Consider the following 15,469-nt stretch of genomic DNA (forward strand, 5'->3'; position numbering starts at 1 on the left):
CAACGATCTATTCAAATAAATCGAATAATCATCTATATACGAGTTCAAGAACGAAGCTCTGTCTTGTATTGTTCGAATAGTGTCGATTCAGGTAAATGCAAATGATACTGTAATGCCGTATTACAAATTTTATACGCATTACATAATTACAATTGCATTTTACAAATATTATTTGTTGTCTAATTAATAAGAATAATAAAATTAGAGATTTTTGATAGGATTTTTATCTATAAATCTTATTTTAAGTGGACTTAATTTAATTACATTTTTAAATAAAATATGTGTAACATGATAATTTCAAATAATATTTTCTTACAAAGTGCTCTTTCTCTTGCTTTATTTATCTATCTCTATTTTCGTCTCTTTCTTAATTTATCTAGTTTTGTGTATCCTTACTTTCTCTTTTCTCTATCTTTTTATCTGTTTAAATTTTTTTTATCTTTATTTTTTTATATTTTATCTGTTTATTATCTAATCTGTTTATCTAATTTTCCCTTTTTTTCCTTTCACATATTTACTTTTCATCAAGTTTTTTTTCTCTTTCACTCTATCCTTATAGATTAAATAAATTTTCTTTATCTATCCATTATGCATAGAGCAAAATCGCTAATTTTGTGTTTTCTCGACGTTTCAAGCCTTCTGAATCGAATGAGACCAATTTCGAAAAAAAATAGTGTATGTGTGTGTGTGTGTGTATGTGTATTTTCGGCCGTATTTGTTGCGGGCCGTTCTTGTAATAAAGCGTTTAAAAATTTTTTTTCGACGATTTTCATGTTTTTTTTTTGACGGTAGATACCATAGTCTTGTAGATCATACTAAAAATTACGGCCCCACGACAAGTGATTTAATTTTGAAAATTCGTCAAGGTTTGCAATAGTTAGTATCCTTCTTTTGCGTTTGTCAAAATTAGACCTTTCATCGACGTTTGTCAGAAACGACTAAACCGATTTCAGAAATTTAAAAGCCATTTGAGGTATCACGATGCAGATAATCGTTTCTCAGTTTTGTGCGACGCTCAGACGAGCCGTTTCTTTGTTAAGTCACATTTAAGCTAATACTACCGAATCGATTTTTAAAAATCAAAAACTGTTCGAAAGATATTAGTTGTGAATGATATGATTAGTTTTAGTTTGTTGAAAATCTACCGAACCGTTTTCTTGTAATTAATTGTTAAAAAAAAATTTAAGCCGATTTTTATGGAACTTTTTTTGGCAATATATATCATGGTTTTATAGAACTTACTGAAAATTTACGGTCTTACGACAACTAGTTTAATTTTAAAAAATCATCAAAGTTTGAGAAAATGAGTAGTTGTTTTAGACGTTGATTAAAATTAAAATTACACGATTTACTTGGTATGACGATAGAGTACTTGGTCTTAATGAAAATACTAAACTATTAAAGTCCTACGGAAAACTGGTTTAATTATAAAAATTGTTGATTTTTGAAAATTTGTTTTTAACAAATATTCCTGTTAACGTGTTCTTTCGTTTTCTATTATGTGTATTAAATCCTCTCGGAATACTTTTAATCAATTATAAATTAATTTATTTTTTATTGATTAAGTCGATTATTTACACCTTTCGAGAAGATTATGTAACTTGTCTCAAGGCAATATACCAATACCAACTAGTTTATTTGTTTCACACTCCTTCTCTTTTGCAATGAATATCTTATTGTTTTAATTTTCAATAGGTATTTTTTGTTTATCTGTTTTATTATCTCTAAATTTTTCTCTCTTTCGTCCTCTATTTTTTTCTCTATTTTCTTCGCTATCTCCTTTTCTCACTCTTTCCGTCTATATATGTATTTGTTTCTCACTTGCTCTCTTTTTTACACTAAATATCTTATCTTTTATTTTTAACCAGTTTTTCTCCAATTATCTATAAAATTATTTATATTTATTTCTTTTTTTCTATATCAATCTCTTTGTTTATCTATCTATCTCTATTTATTTTTCTCTCTCACACTGAATATCTTATTTTTTATTTTTCTACGAGTTTTTTTCTATCAAATATATGTCTATCACTTTTTCTACCTCTAAATCTCTTTTTTCTTTCACTCTCTCCCTTTTTTTACACTCATTTTTAATTATTCAATTATTTTCACTTTTATCACATGTATGATGATACTCGAGCACACTTTCTTTATTGTTTTGTCTTAAAAAATCCAATTATTGTGACTTTATTTAAAATCAATTTCTATCCCTTCATGTTATTTCATTTCCGCATTAAATAAATATTAATTCCGCCAATATTATTAAATAAATGCTTCAAAAGAATGAAATAACTTGCAAGCAAAACCGTCCATTTTGTATGGTAAATCTATGAAACCTTGTAACGTAGCAGGCCACGTAACAAACAACATGTTGTATTCATGTTCAAGCTGATTAAAGATTACAACTAAACGTCACATTTTTTTAACGTAACATTCAACAACGTAACGACGTTTCTTCTGTGCTACGTTATTTTAACTTTTGTGGTTCACTGGGGTATTGGTGAAACTTGTACAAATTTAAATAATTTATAATATTGCATATTACTGTATTGTTCTATAACAACTTGCTATACTATAATTGCATTTAAGATAAGATGTGCAATTCGAATGTTCTCAAAAGTTGTGCATTTTTGTTTTATCTTCTGTGAACCATTTGATTGATATGAATGAGGTTAAGGATAAAATTGTTCAAAGTTATTTTTCAATTTCAAAGTTTTACTTCATAGGCGCTGAGAAACGCTACACACTATTAATTTTTTTTTTCAGGAAAGGTGGTCCAGAAGTCTGTCCACCTGACTATAAAGAGAGCGATGACCAGACTTTCTGGGTCTACTTTGCTCTGAGGTTTTTCGGAACTACAATGTTATCCGCGGGGGTCACCATAATGGACCCCATAGCTCTCATGATGATTGAGAAGTACGGAGGAGACTTTGGAAGGGAGAGATTGTTCTCGAGTATTGGAATGGCTATATTCTCACCAATCACAGGTAGGGGAAAAGGATACAGGAACAATTTTAAACAATAAATTGGTATATTGATTCCTGGCTCTGTTTTCAGGTTTTCTGATCGATCTGAGCTCCAAAAGTCTTGGATACACTGACTACTCTGCAGCATTTTACACCTACGACACATTGCTGGTGATATCTGCTATCACTGTATTCCTGATGCCGTTGGGAGAGAAATTACCAGCAGATAATATTTTCAAGGATTTCCTGAATTTGGTGAAGATGCCTCATGTTATACTGTTCATACTGTTCTTGTTTGTGCTTGGAAACTTTTGGGGATTCATTGAGTCATTCCTGTTTTTGTATCTGAAGGAACTGGGGGCTCCGAATTACCTACTAGGTAGATATAGATATAGATATTAGTAAAATTTGTTCAAGGAGGAAAAAAATTTTCTCCTATTGTCTATAGCTCTCTCTCTCTCTCATGCACTCTTGCTTTCTATCTCTCTCACATACATACTTTTTTTTTATCCTTTTTTCATTTTTCTCACTTATTCTCGATATTTTTTAATATTTATTTTTTATTTCACAGGTATAACTGTCACAGTAGGAACTCTAAGCAGTTTGCCATTCCTGTACGGAGCAGAAAAAATAACAAAAATTTTTGGACATGTCAACTTGATTGTCATAGCATTCTTATCACATGCTGTACGACTTGTGGGATATTCCTTTATTGAGTAAGTCATAGGAATAAAAATATTATAGTCCATCCGAGTGTATGAAGTGAAACTTTATAAGAAGGGATGGTAATTGATCTTTAGTGAACTCGTATGGCTCTTTTATTAAGAAAAAAGGATTTTTTGAAGTAAAACTTCTTTAGGCGCGATATGGGTGTAAAAATTTTTAGGCGCGACACGGGTGTAAATCCGTACAAATGCAACGAAAATGCCAACGTGTAGTTGAACACTACGACGCAGGTAGGCGCTGATGTCGCGAGTCGCGATACACTCCCGTCATGTCATGCGTAAGTCCAGCGCTAAACCCTATATGAACTTGCATTAATTGAATCACGTTTTTTTTACAAAAGAAGAGGTTGCTGTATTATGTCCTCATGGAATAAGACTTTTCTTAGAGAATAAATGTGCCATGGAATATAATAAATTTATATTGAATCTCGTTGAAGACAAAATAATATCTACTGCCACGGATATTTATGTAGGTTGCCATGCGACAGATCAACAATCATACATTCGTCAGCAGTTTCAAAAAAATCGGTTATTGATACCGGGGCTTTGCCGTATGAAATAATTTTAGTTCTGAATAAATTTTACATAATAACAACTAATATTGATGTAAGTGATGGCTTAGCTAATGGTTGTGTGGGAAAATTAGTGTACATAGAACGTGGCGATAATGATGAACTTCTACGTTTATGGTTTGAATTTCCCGGTAAGATAGGTAACAAAATTAGGAAGAAAGCTTCACATCATATTCAAACTCTTAATATCAGTAGGACAGCTGTGCCGATGCTCAGGAGATCTTATTATTATTGATGTTATATGATTATTAAAAGATGATTTTTAAAATTCAAATATGATGTTTTTTTTATTTTTATCTTAATTGCCTACTCATACAATATTAAAAGTTTTACTTCAATCGCGTGTGATCCTTACGCGCACTCTTTTTTTTTATTGTTTATTTGATGACTTTGTATACAAATACATTAGTCATATACATTTTATAAGATATCTTTACAATTTTATTTTATTTGATTGTATATAATTATATAGTGCACCATATATCCTTTTCTGTGTCAATAATGTTATAAAATTGGTCAGGTTGGAGATTTTTTGCCTTACTATCTCCCTCCATAGATCTTGCCTCTCTTTTTCCCATTTTTTGCACTCCATAATGGCGTTCTCTGCATCCGCCCTAGTCAATCCACCCAAGCAATAGCAATTAGAATCGGTGTTGATCCCAATTCTACTCATGTGAAACAGAGTGTATGTATGGTTAAATCTTAGTCTACATATTGTAGAAAAAAACAATCAACATTTAGTAAACTCGTCATACTATGGTCTGATAGGTATTACTTCTTGTGTTGTGCCGTAGAATTTACCTTTGATCTGTTTTGAAGCTATTAGTTAATAGTTATGTAATAATTATCTGTATATTTAAAATAAATTGCTAAAATTATTTATTAATTATTTTATTCTAGTGAAGCCTGGTGGTGTTTTCCATTTGAAGCTCTCGAAGCTTTATCTTGTCATTTAATGTGGGTTGCAGCAGCTACTTATTGCGCCATTTTGGCACCCAAAAATCTATTGGCCACTTTAATTGGAGTCCTGGGAATGGCCCATTTCAGTTTAGGTATTTAGAAAAATGATTAATAAGAAATTACATTTTACATAAACTAATTTTATATTAACATTCTTTTTACATTTTTTTTAAATTAAGATCTTTTTTGTTACAATTACATCATTTGGATTTGATATAACAACCATAATATTTTTTTTTCATAATTTTATGTATATTTTTATTATAATTTATGTCCTTTTCTCAGGTAGAGGCAGTGGCAGTTTTGCAGGAGGCTTTCTCATTGGAACAGTAGGCACGAGGGAGTCCTTCAGATACATGGGACTTATGGCTGTTGCTGGAGGACTTTTATATAAATTGTTACATGTTGTTTGGCTACGAAAGGTCGAGGAAAAGTTGAAGGCTGCTGATAATGATTGCTTAGGTACAGTATATGAAAAATAGTTAAAGAGTAAGAAAGTTTGTGTAAAGAAGATAAAAAGAGATAGAAAGATATCTAAGTATAGAAAGAAATTATATATTTATTGTAAAATATGGAAAAAAAGCAATAAGTTACGGCGTCAATTACACCTTTCTGCTGCTTTTGCCGTTATCGCGTTGTATATTATTAATTACTACACTTTTAAAAGCTTGTGTGCATTACAATTATTGGAAGAATTAAAACCGACAATAGGCATAAAAATAAAAATATTTATTAAATGGTTGAGTATTTTTTACGGGCTAAGATTCATTTATGCTTATTTATCTACGCTAGGATTGATGTGCGCGGCTAACTAAATACTGAATTTATAAATTTAAAAATATAATATAGAAATTATTAAAACTGCCTGGAAGGCAGAGTTCACAAATATACTATTACAACTATAAAATTTGGGATTTCATAGTTTTTAAATTTGGGAATTTGGGATATAGTGAAGATACATTAGTAATAAAAATATAATGAGAGATGCATATTTACTTAAGCTATGGAAATATATAGGAAAAATTTATATGGTTTGCACGTACATCAAATACTCACTTAAACTAAATAATGATCATAAAATAATTAATAACGAATTTTTAATAAATATTGAAAATTTAATATCCAAATCTTTTGTTTTCGCCCCCTAACGCGTGCGCTCGTATTTTTTATTTGCATCGCATTCAAGGTAGGGCCGACCCTGATTATTTACTTAATTTCATATTTTAAGTGAATTAATTTGTTAAATCATGTTCATATGTGTATCATTCAATCTGCCATACAAATACTGTATCATATATTATTTTAATTTCTGGCACATCTCAGCTGCTTTTTGGCAATAATAATGTAGACTTTTCATTTTTCTTATTCATAATAATGAATTTATTATATTCTAATATTATCTAGGCTCATAAGTAAATTGAAATTTTTGGCAGATGACAGTTTTCATTTGTTTTCAATGCCAAACAATGTCTCAAATATTTTCAATGTCGTTTTTTGCATTTTTTTCCATTTATTTCTACAATCTAATTATATTTTTATAATCACATACATCCTAAAAAATTTCCTTAACAAACTTCTGAAAAATTTATCAAAATCCGAATAATCGTTTAGGAGGAGTATATTTACATACATCATTACAGAAGAATTGTATATATATGATATTCTTTTATTGATTTACTTATTTCTTTAATTTTTACCAGACAACGGAGAAAACGAAAAGCTTCAATCTATGGAACCGACACACAAGGATCAAAGCACAATGGTCTCAGTCGAAAGACTGTCATTGATGATTAAATATAATCAGATAGGATCCCTGACATCATTACCAAGAGGCTCAAAGGTTTGTTAATATTTAATTGTCAATAGTTAAAGTAATATTATTTTTCTTTTTCAGAAAATATAACAATATATATTTATATTCATATTTATAATTATATTTATAATTATATTTATATTTATATTTATATTTATATTTATATTTATATTTATATTTATATTTATATTTATATTTTAGATTTATAGTATATTTATATTTATATTTATATTTAAGTTATATTATATTTTATATTTATATTTATATTATATTTATTTATATTTATCTTTATATTTATTTATATTTATATTTATATTCTATTATTTATATTTTATTTTATTTATATTTATATTATTTATCTTTTATTTATATTTAAATTTAATTTATATTTATATTTCAGAGTGAATTAGATTCTTACACTCGATCCAGAAGGAGCAGCTACAATCCCGAGTTCACCAAAGGCTCCAAGAGAGGCAACAGTGCCTCCAAAGTGGATTTATTAAAATCAGCTTTAGAAATCGATGGGTCGAGAATGTCCTCATCGAATCTATTGAATAAAACTAAATTCCATTCAGGTGAAAAGTTTGGACAGAACAATCTCGGAAAGACTGTTCTGGGGAAGAGCAACGCTGCTTCGGCTATGGTCATAGGAAAATTAAATAAGGTAACAAAATCAGTATAAATACAATTAGGTGTTAGTGGCATCCTTGTCTTGAGACATGTGTTAGTGCAGTAAATGGAGAGGAAAGAATGGTGTAACCTCTGAATTTTTTACTGTGCTTCAATTTGCATGAAACTTTGGAAATAGGCTAATCTTACCCCTAAGTTTAAAAGTGAAAACAACTCGCACTCCGCCAAGTACCACCCCGGGGGGATGACACCCTTTCTCAGTGGTGCAATTTTATTTTTTTAATATAACGTCGGATATCAATAGAAAGACTAATTATATGAAAAAATGTCTTAAGTTTTTTAAAAAAACTAATTATTGGCTACTAGAAATTCATATATTATTATTAGTCAAAAACTAATCAGCACGTCTCCCTAACAATACGAATCGAATATTTTTTAAATTATCCAAATCGGTGCATTCACTTAGACAGGAAACTCAACTGGAAAGTACACACGAAGAACAAAAAACAACAAATAGATCTAATCTTCAAAAATTATTATTGGCTCCTAAACAGAAAATCAGAATTATCAACTTACAACAAATTACTTATATATAAGGCTGTGATCAACGAAACCCGTGTGGACCTACAGATTACAACTTTGGGGTACTGCTAAAAAGAGCAATTTAAACATAATACAACGCGCACAAAACAAATTCTTGCGGCAAATAATAAACGCTCCTCACTACACGCCAACATGGATCCTCCACAAAGACATGGGTATACTTACAATTCAAGAACATATATCAATGTTTGCCTGTAATTATAATAATAGAATTGACGCCCATCCTAACCAATTAGCATGCAACTTATACCAGGAAGGTCAGCCGACCAGGCTCAAAAGGGAAATACCACGAGATTTAATATAGTTTTTTTTCCATATTTGTCTTTAGTTTTTTTTATATTAACTATAGTAGATACGCCACTGGGCGTTTATACTAATTTGTAAACAATCAATTGTAAACAACTTGTCAGCATTCTCTGCTAAATATAATTATTTTTATAGATTGCAGAATGAAAATAAAATAAAAAAAATACAAATCGGTGGACCCAAAATCGTCGACGATTTACATTACTCATAATGTAATAAATATTATTCTAAACATCGTGTTGTCCTTGGTTAGACCTTTTAAAGGAGATCCTATATTTTATAAAACGAGAAAAAGAAAATTTGAAGTAAAACTTCTTTAGGCTACAAACTTTGCAACACTAAAATTAATCAAATCTAGCCAGATTTATTCTAAAATTTTATTAACCAAATGTCAATGTCAAGTAAGAGGCAAATTTTATCAACCACACATACTTTTATTCAATTTTGCTTTCAAGCGATTCAGAATGACTTGAAACAACAAATTAGCAAAAACATAAACTTCATTTCATTCCTTTGGGAAAAATTAGAAATGTATTTAAATTTGTTACATTTATAATTCAGGAACTGATGCTGGAGACTCGAGCAGTGAGTGCTCCTAAATTAAATCAGAAGAACCAACCGAACCCAGCTCAGCCACCGAGTTTGAGTGTCATTGATATTGAAGACTACAAATTGCAACAGAGACCTTCCATTCCAGAAGAAACCGATGTTATTTGACAATAAACTATGATATATATATATATATATATATATATATATATATATATATAGTTATAGTTTAATTTAATAATAATAATAGAATCGAAGAACAGAATGAAAACATTTTTTACTTTAATGATAATATTATTTTTATTTAAACAATTGCAAAAATATATAAGCAATATTTTAAAATTATTGTCTTAAATATTTGATCTTTTAAAAGATACCTAATAATTATTAGGTACATATTATTATTTTAACTATTTTTTTAATTATAAAAACTATTTAATCCAAGTTAATGGTCAAAGTCAAAACAAAAACTTTATATCATTTTTTTACATCATAAAATTTATAGCAAAAAAAAGCTAAATGAGAAAAGTTGATAAATTAAGATAAATAAAGTGTATGTAAATACTTTAGTAAGCAATGTCCATTTTTATATTTTATACAAATTTATTTAATATTGTTTTTATTTTCTGTTATATATACTATACACAGGCTGTTGTACAAATTTATAGTTGACTACTGTATATCGAAAAATTGTTATTGTAAAAATGTTGATCTTTGAGTAAATAATTTTATTTATTTATCTTATTTCTTTAAAAAAACAGTAAGAAACATTAATCAATAGTTAAATTAGAATGGATAGTATTATGTGATTACATTCATAAGTGTGATAAGTGAGTGTTTGATATTTGTTCTATAAAGGATTTGGTTAATTTCTAGTAAGTATTTAAGTCAGGACTTCTTAAACTTTTGTCCTCTGGGACCCCATTTACGATTGCGAGTTTCTTAACGACCTCATTTATAACTGCGAGTTTCTGAACGATCCCAAAGATATAAACAAATAAATTAATATTTTTAAATAATTCATATATTTGGTAACAAATTTGGGGTCGCGACCCATGGTTTAGGAAGCTCTGGTTTAAGTGGTATTTTTTTAAACGAAACTTCTAATATGACTTCCAACGTTAGACATTACATACATGGACTATTAGTCCTCATGTGTTTTTTGTTGTAAAAAGTGCTTAAACAGAGAAGGGTATGTGACTGAGCGAACATTGCCGACGACAATCGCGAACTCTCCTGATTGATCAAATGCCATATGTCATATGTCATACGCAGGGCCGGATTTAGAAATTTGGCGCCCCGGGGCACTGACAAAAATGCCGCCCCAACCCTGAAATTTTACGAACTTTCAAACTTTTTTTTAAAGCAATCGCGCTGCTTCAGCTGCGAGGGACAAAATATAGAAGCGCGTAAGCGCGGCGTCGCAGTCTAACGAATAAACAATGTTACAGAACTTATATAAATGTAAACAAAATTTATACTTATTATTATAATATCTTTAATATATCTGATAATTTAATGTGCATATGTCTTATGATCATTTTTGTCCGCCAATTGTTTCTTTTTCAAGTTTTTTTTATTGGATCATCGAAACCGCTAAACCTGCCCCCAACAAATTTAAACAGTTATTTATTCTGTAAATTTTTTTGAATGTTATTGGACGCTTTTTTCTCAAAAACTGAATTATCATTGTTGGCATTTTGGCCCGTATCTTCAAAACAGTTGGACCTGCCTTGACCAATATCTAATCAGCACGTCTCCTTATCAATAGAAATTGAATCATAAATCGGTTGATCCATGTTCTCGAAATCGACTTGAATAATTAAAAAATCTTAGATTTGAATTGGTGGGGAGACGTGCTGATTAGCTTTTGGTACAGGCAATTACGAAAAATGGTAATTGAGTTTCGATATTTCTTCTCTTCTTTGCAAAAAGTTCATAATTTTCGAAAAATTTCAAAATACAAAAAATGTGTTTTAGAAGTCTTTTCTTCATTTTTCAATAAAATGGCTTCAAAGCTTTATAAAATGTAATCTTCAGTATGGGATGTTTCAGTAATTTGTCTCAAGGCACAATGCCATGATTCACTAGTTTAAATTATTTTTCGACGCTATAAGCTTGGAAGTGCACAAATACGTCACTTTAAGAGGGCTCGAGAACTGAAGAACATATTTTTCTTAAACTTTCAGCTTGTTTACGGATTTTTATACTAGCCAAATTGCCAAATTTGATAACTTATTAACCAATTTGATAATTTACGTTCGGAGAGGGAGGGAAGCAAAGCAAAATAATAAATTTTAGTTATCGTTTATTTCTACCCAAATTTTGCATTTCTTGAAATAAAAAATGTTGTTAAAGTTGATTATATTGTATAGAATTTTTTTCTCACTATCCAAATTTTGCCGCCCCCCAAAATTTGCCGCCCTGGGCAGTAGCCCCGATTGCCCCTACTGTAAATCCAGCACTGGTCATACGTGCCTAACATAGGCCTTATAACATAGAAGCCGATTTTATCAGGTGGATTCCATTTTATGTACATTTATTTCACAGGTGAAATATTATTATCATTTCTTACAAAATTATCAGCCATCAGAATTGCCATATTATATTATTGAAATAAAACAAACATCGCAGATAATATTTGAATAAAATTAACTATTGTGATAAATATTATTAAATATAATTAATATAATTTTTCACAAAATTATCAGCCATTACAATTGCCATTTTATTATTAAAATAAAACATATGACATTTAATCAAACGGGAGAATCCGCGATTGTCGTCGGCAATGTACGCTCAGACATGTGACGTGACATCCCTTCTATGTTTGAGCACTTATTTTGAGCTCGACTTGCAGTCCATGTAGTATAAATTCTATGCTTCCACCTTCCAATCGTACAAGGTTGCGTTGAATGCTTAACGCTCATTGGGAGGGGGATAGAAAGAGACAAAGCGGTAGGGTAAGACAAAGAAATAGTGGAGTGATACGCATAAAAAAGAAGTAGGAGAGAGATAGAGAGTATTTGACTGATAAGTCAAACAGTGCTGAGTAAGTCAGCACATTGCTAATTGCTGTGCAGCAAAATAAGCAGTGCAACTCTGGGGGATAGAAAGGGACAAAGCGATAGGGAAAAACAAAGAAAGACAGATACGCAACTGAAGAAATGGAGAGAGAGAGTTAGTTTAGCCGCGGACCTTATCCTTATAACATGTAGGTCTATGAGTTCAGCACATTGCTGATTGTCACGCAGCAAAACAGTGTAATTCTGATAGTTCGTGAGTGTCAGTGTCATATGACTCAGTGAGATGTGATAATGTGAGTTGCTAGGGTCAGTGTCGTAATGGGTCGTAATATTAGCACAAAAGTGTGCTCGGTGTGCTTATTGTGGTTTTTGCTTTATAATATGGTGGCATTATTTTAATTATTTGTTTTTGTTTTTTAATTCGATTTAATAGATATATAATATGCGTTTTCAAATTTGGTGTATAAGAATTGTGCAAAATTAGTGAAAACAATCCCATGGACAATGCGACGGATTTGAGGTTATGTCAAGGTACGTCTCTTTAGCATATCAATTAATTGTTGTTACATTTGTATTTTTATTATTATACGAATTTGAAGACCACAATTTGAATGAGTAACAGGGTTTGTCTTACATTGCTAAGTTTCATTCTGTTCCTTCATTGAACCTATTGAACAATATGTACATTTAATACAAATAACAATATGCTGTTCCAAAGATGAAAATAATTTATTACAAATTTTACATGTTACATTTCATAAACGTAGGCTAAGTTATTGTAATCGTCCAAAAATCGAAATGAAAATTTTTACATTTATTCACGTTATGAAGGTTTCTGAACATTTTGGCATACCCCAGATAAAATGGTTGTGTGTGTTTGAGTGTATGTAGGTATGGATACAATATTTCGTCCACGTTTTCGGGCGTACGGATCAACCGATTTGAATGGTTAAAAAAACATTCAATTCCTATCGATAGAGTGATGTACTTATTAGTTTTTGGCAAAGGCAGGTCCAGCCGTTTCGGAGCTATAGAGCAAAGAGTGCAGAAAATAGAAATCCAGTTTTTGAGAGAATGGAGCATCCGATTTGAATGATCTAAAAAACATTCAATTCGTAATGATGGGAAGAAGTGGTGCTTAGTTTTTGGCAAAGGCAGGTCCAGCCGTTTCGAAGATACGGAGCTAAATGTATAAAAGATGGTAGTTTTTGAGAGAATTAAGCGTCCGATTTGAATGATTCAAAAAAAAATTCCGCTTGAGTTGACGAAAAAAAAGGAAAGAAAAATTTCATTTCTTTTTTCGAAAATAATTCATATTTTAATTTTAATTCTGGTTAAAATTCTAAAGGCCACTTATATACTTTAAGTATAAATAATTTTAACTTTTCAATTCAGTTTATATGATTCTTTTAAATATTAGGCGATATTACAGAATTTATAATAAATCCATCTGAAAACATTTAATATTCCTCGAACATTTTGTTACGGTACGGGAAGTTACAGCAATTTGCCTTAAGGCACGATGCCATACACAACTAGTTAACTTATATAATTATTGTTAATTTATTCTGTCTATTCGAATAGATATGATTATGATATTGTGGGAACTAGTTGGGTGCAAATCCTCACGAACGAGCACGAACGAACATGACGAACAAGAAAATACAAAAATGAACAAACGATATCATCGAGAGCAGCGAATAAGGAATCATTGGCACTCGACTCTTATCTTATCTTATCTGCCGTAACGCACTTCCGTTGCATTTGTACGGAATTACATACTAGTTGCGCTTAAAAAAGTTTTACTTCAAAAATCAAAAACTGTTCGAAAGATCTTAGTTGGGAATGATACTGATTAGTTTTAGGTGAAAATCTACCGAGCCGTTTTCTTGTAATTAACTGTTGAAAAAAAAAATTAAGTCAATTTTTTGGAACTTCTTTGGCGATATATATCATGGTCTTATAGAACTTACTGAAATATTACGGCCTTACGACAAGTAGTTCAGTTTTAAAAATTTATCAAAATTTGAGAAAACGAGAAGATTTTTTGACATTTGTTAAAATTAAAATTACGATTTTAATTGGACGATTTAATTAGACGATTTACTTGGTATACCGATAGAGTACTTGGTCTTAATGAACATACTGAATCATTAAAGTTCTACGGAAGCTGGTTCAATTATAAAAATTGTTGATTTTTGAAAATTTGCTTTTAGAAAATACTCCGAGTTAACGTGTTTTTTCGTTTTGAATTATGTGTAATAAATACACTCGGAATGCTTTTAATCACTCATAAATGAATTTATTTTTTCTTGATTAAGTCGATTATTTACACATATTGGGAAGTTCATGTAACTTGCCTCAATGCAAAACACCATAATATCAACTAGTTTATCTAGATGTTCTTTTTCTTATAAGTGACAATAATATTCTTTTAGCCTAATTAACTTCCCGTAGGGTAAGTTATAGTAATCGCAAAAAAATCGAAAATAAAAAATTTTATATATCTTTATGTTTCAAAGGTTTCTGAATATTTTGGCATACCTTAGAATAAATGGATCTATGTGTGTGTGTGTTTGCGTGTGTGTGTGTGCGGATACAAATTTTCGTCGACGATTTCGGGAACATTGATCAACCGATTTGAATAATTCAAAAAACATTCGATTCGTATTGATAAGGAGACGTGCTGATTAGTTCTTGGCGAAAGCAGGTCTAGCCGTTCCGAAGATACGGGGCAAAAAGTGCCGAAAACGGTAACTCAGTTTTTAAGAGAACGGAGCGTCCGATTTTAATAATTCAAAAAACATTTTACTTGTATTGACAAGGTGAAGAACCGATCAAATTTTCATAAAGGCAGGTCTAGCGGTTTCGGAGATCTAATAAAAAAAGTAAAAAAAATGCTATTTGGCAGTCAAAAATGATCATTAGACATACGAGGTGTGTTCAAAAAGTACCCGGAATTTTTAAATTTCGCGGGTCTGGAGTGTCTGATTGTCAAAATTTTTTTTTTATTGTGTTGGTATACATGCCCCTAAAGTATGATGAAATTTTCAGCTATATTCACTGTTTACTTTGTCTGTGGTAGTCGCTAAGGTTCGACGTGTTTTTCTGAGCTCGGCGATTTTTACAATGGAAGAATTGAAAAGTCAAAGAATTTGTATTAAATTTTGCGTAAAAAATGAAATAAAGTGTAACAAAGTGTGTGAAATGTTACAAAAAGCCTATGGTGAGTCTGCTATGAAAAAAACAAGTGTTTACGAGTGGTATAAGCGTTTCCAAGATGGCCGCGAAGACGTTGAAGATGACGAACGCTCCGGTCGAC

The 15,469-nt window shown here is 30.5% G+C and overlaps 1 protein-coding gene across 1 annotated transcript in view; it reads left to right on the forward strand.

Annotated features, from left to right (window-relative positions):
- Nucleotides 1-9,363, forward strand: part of LOC113363284 — a gene marked incomplete at its 5' end in the record, with an annotated part of 25,396 nt that extends 16,033 nt beyond the window's left edge. The window contains 5 exon segments of the mRNA XM_026605775.1: nt 5,161-5,312; nt 5,506-5,682; nt 6,921-7,060; nt 7,434-7,697; nt 9,134-9,363. Of these exon segments, the coding sequence (XP_026461560.1) occupies nt 5,161-5,312; nt 5,506-5,682; nt 6,921-7,060; nt 7,434-7,697; nt 9,134-9,289 (889 nt within the window).
- Between the last annotated feature and the right edge of the window lie 6,106 nt (nt 9,364-15,469).

The sequence above is a fragment of the Ctenocephalides felis genome, unplaced genomic scaffold (genome assembly GCF_003426905.1).
Source record: "Ctenocephalides felis isolate EL2017-DRISC unplaced genomic scaffold, ASM342690v1 CF-g0.4_SCAFFOLD_00845, whole genome shotgun sequence".
Taxonomy (NCBI): Eukaryota; Metazoa; Arthropoda; class Insecta; order Siphonaptera; family Pulicidae; genus Ctenocephalides; species Ctenocephalides felis.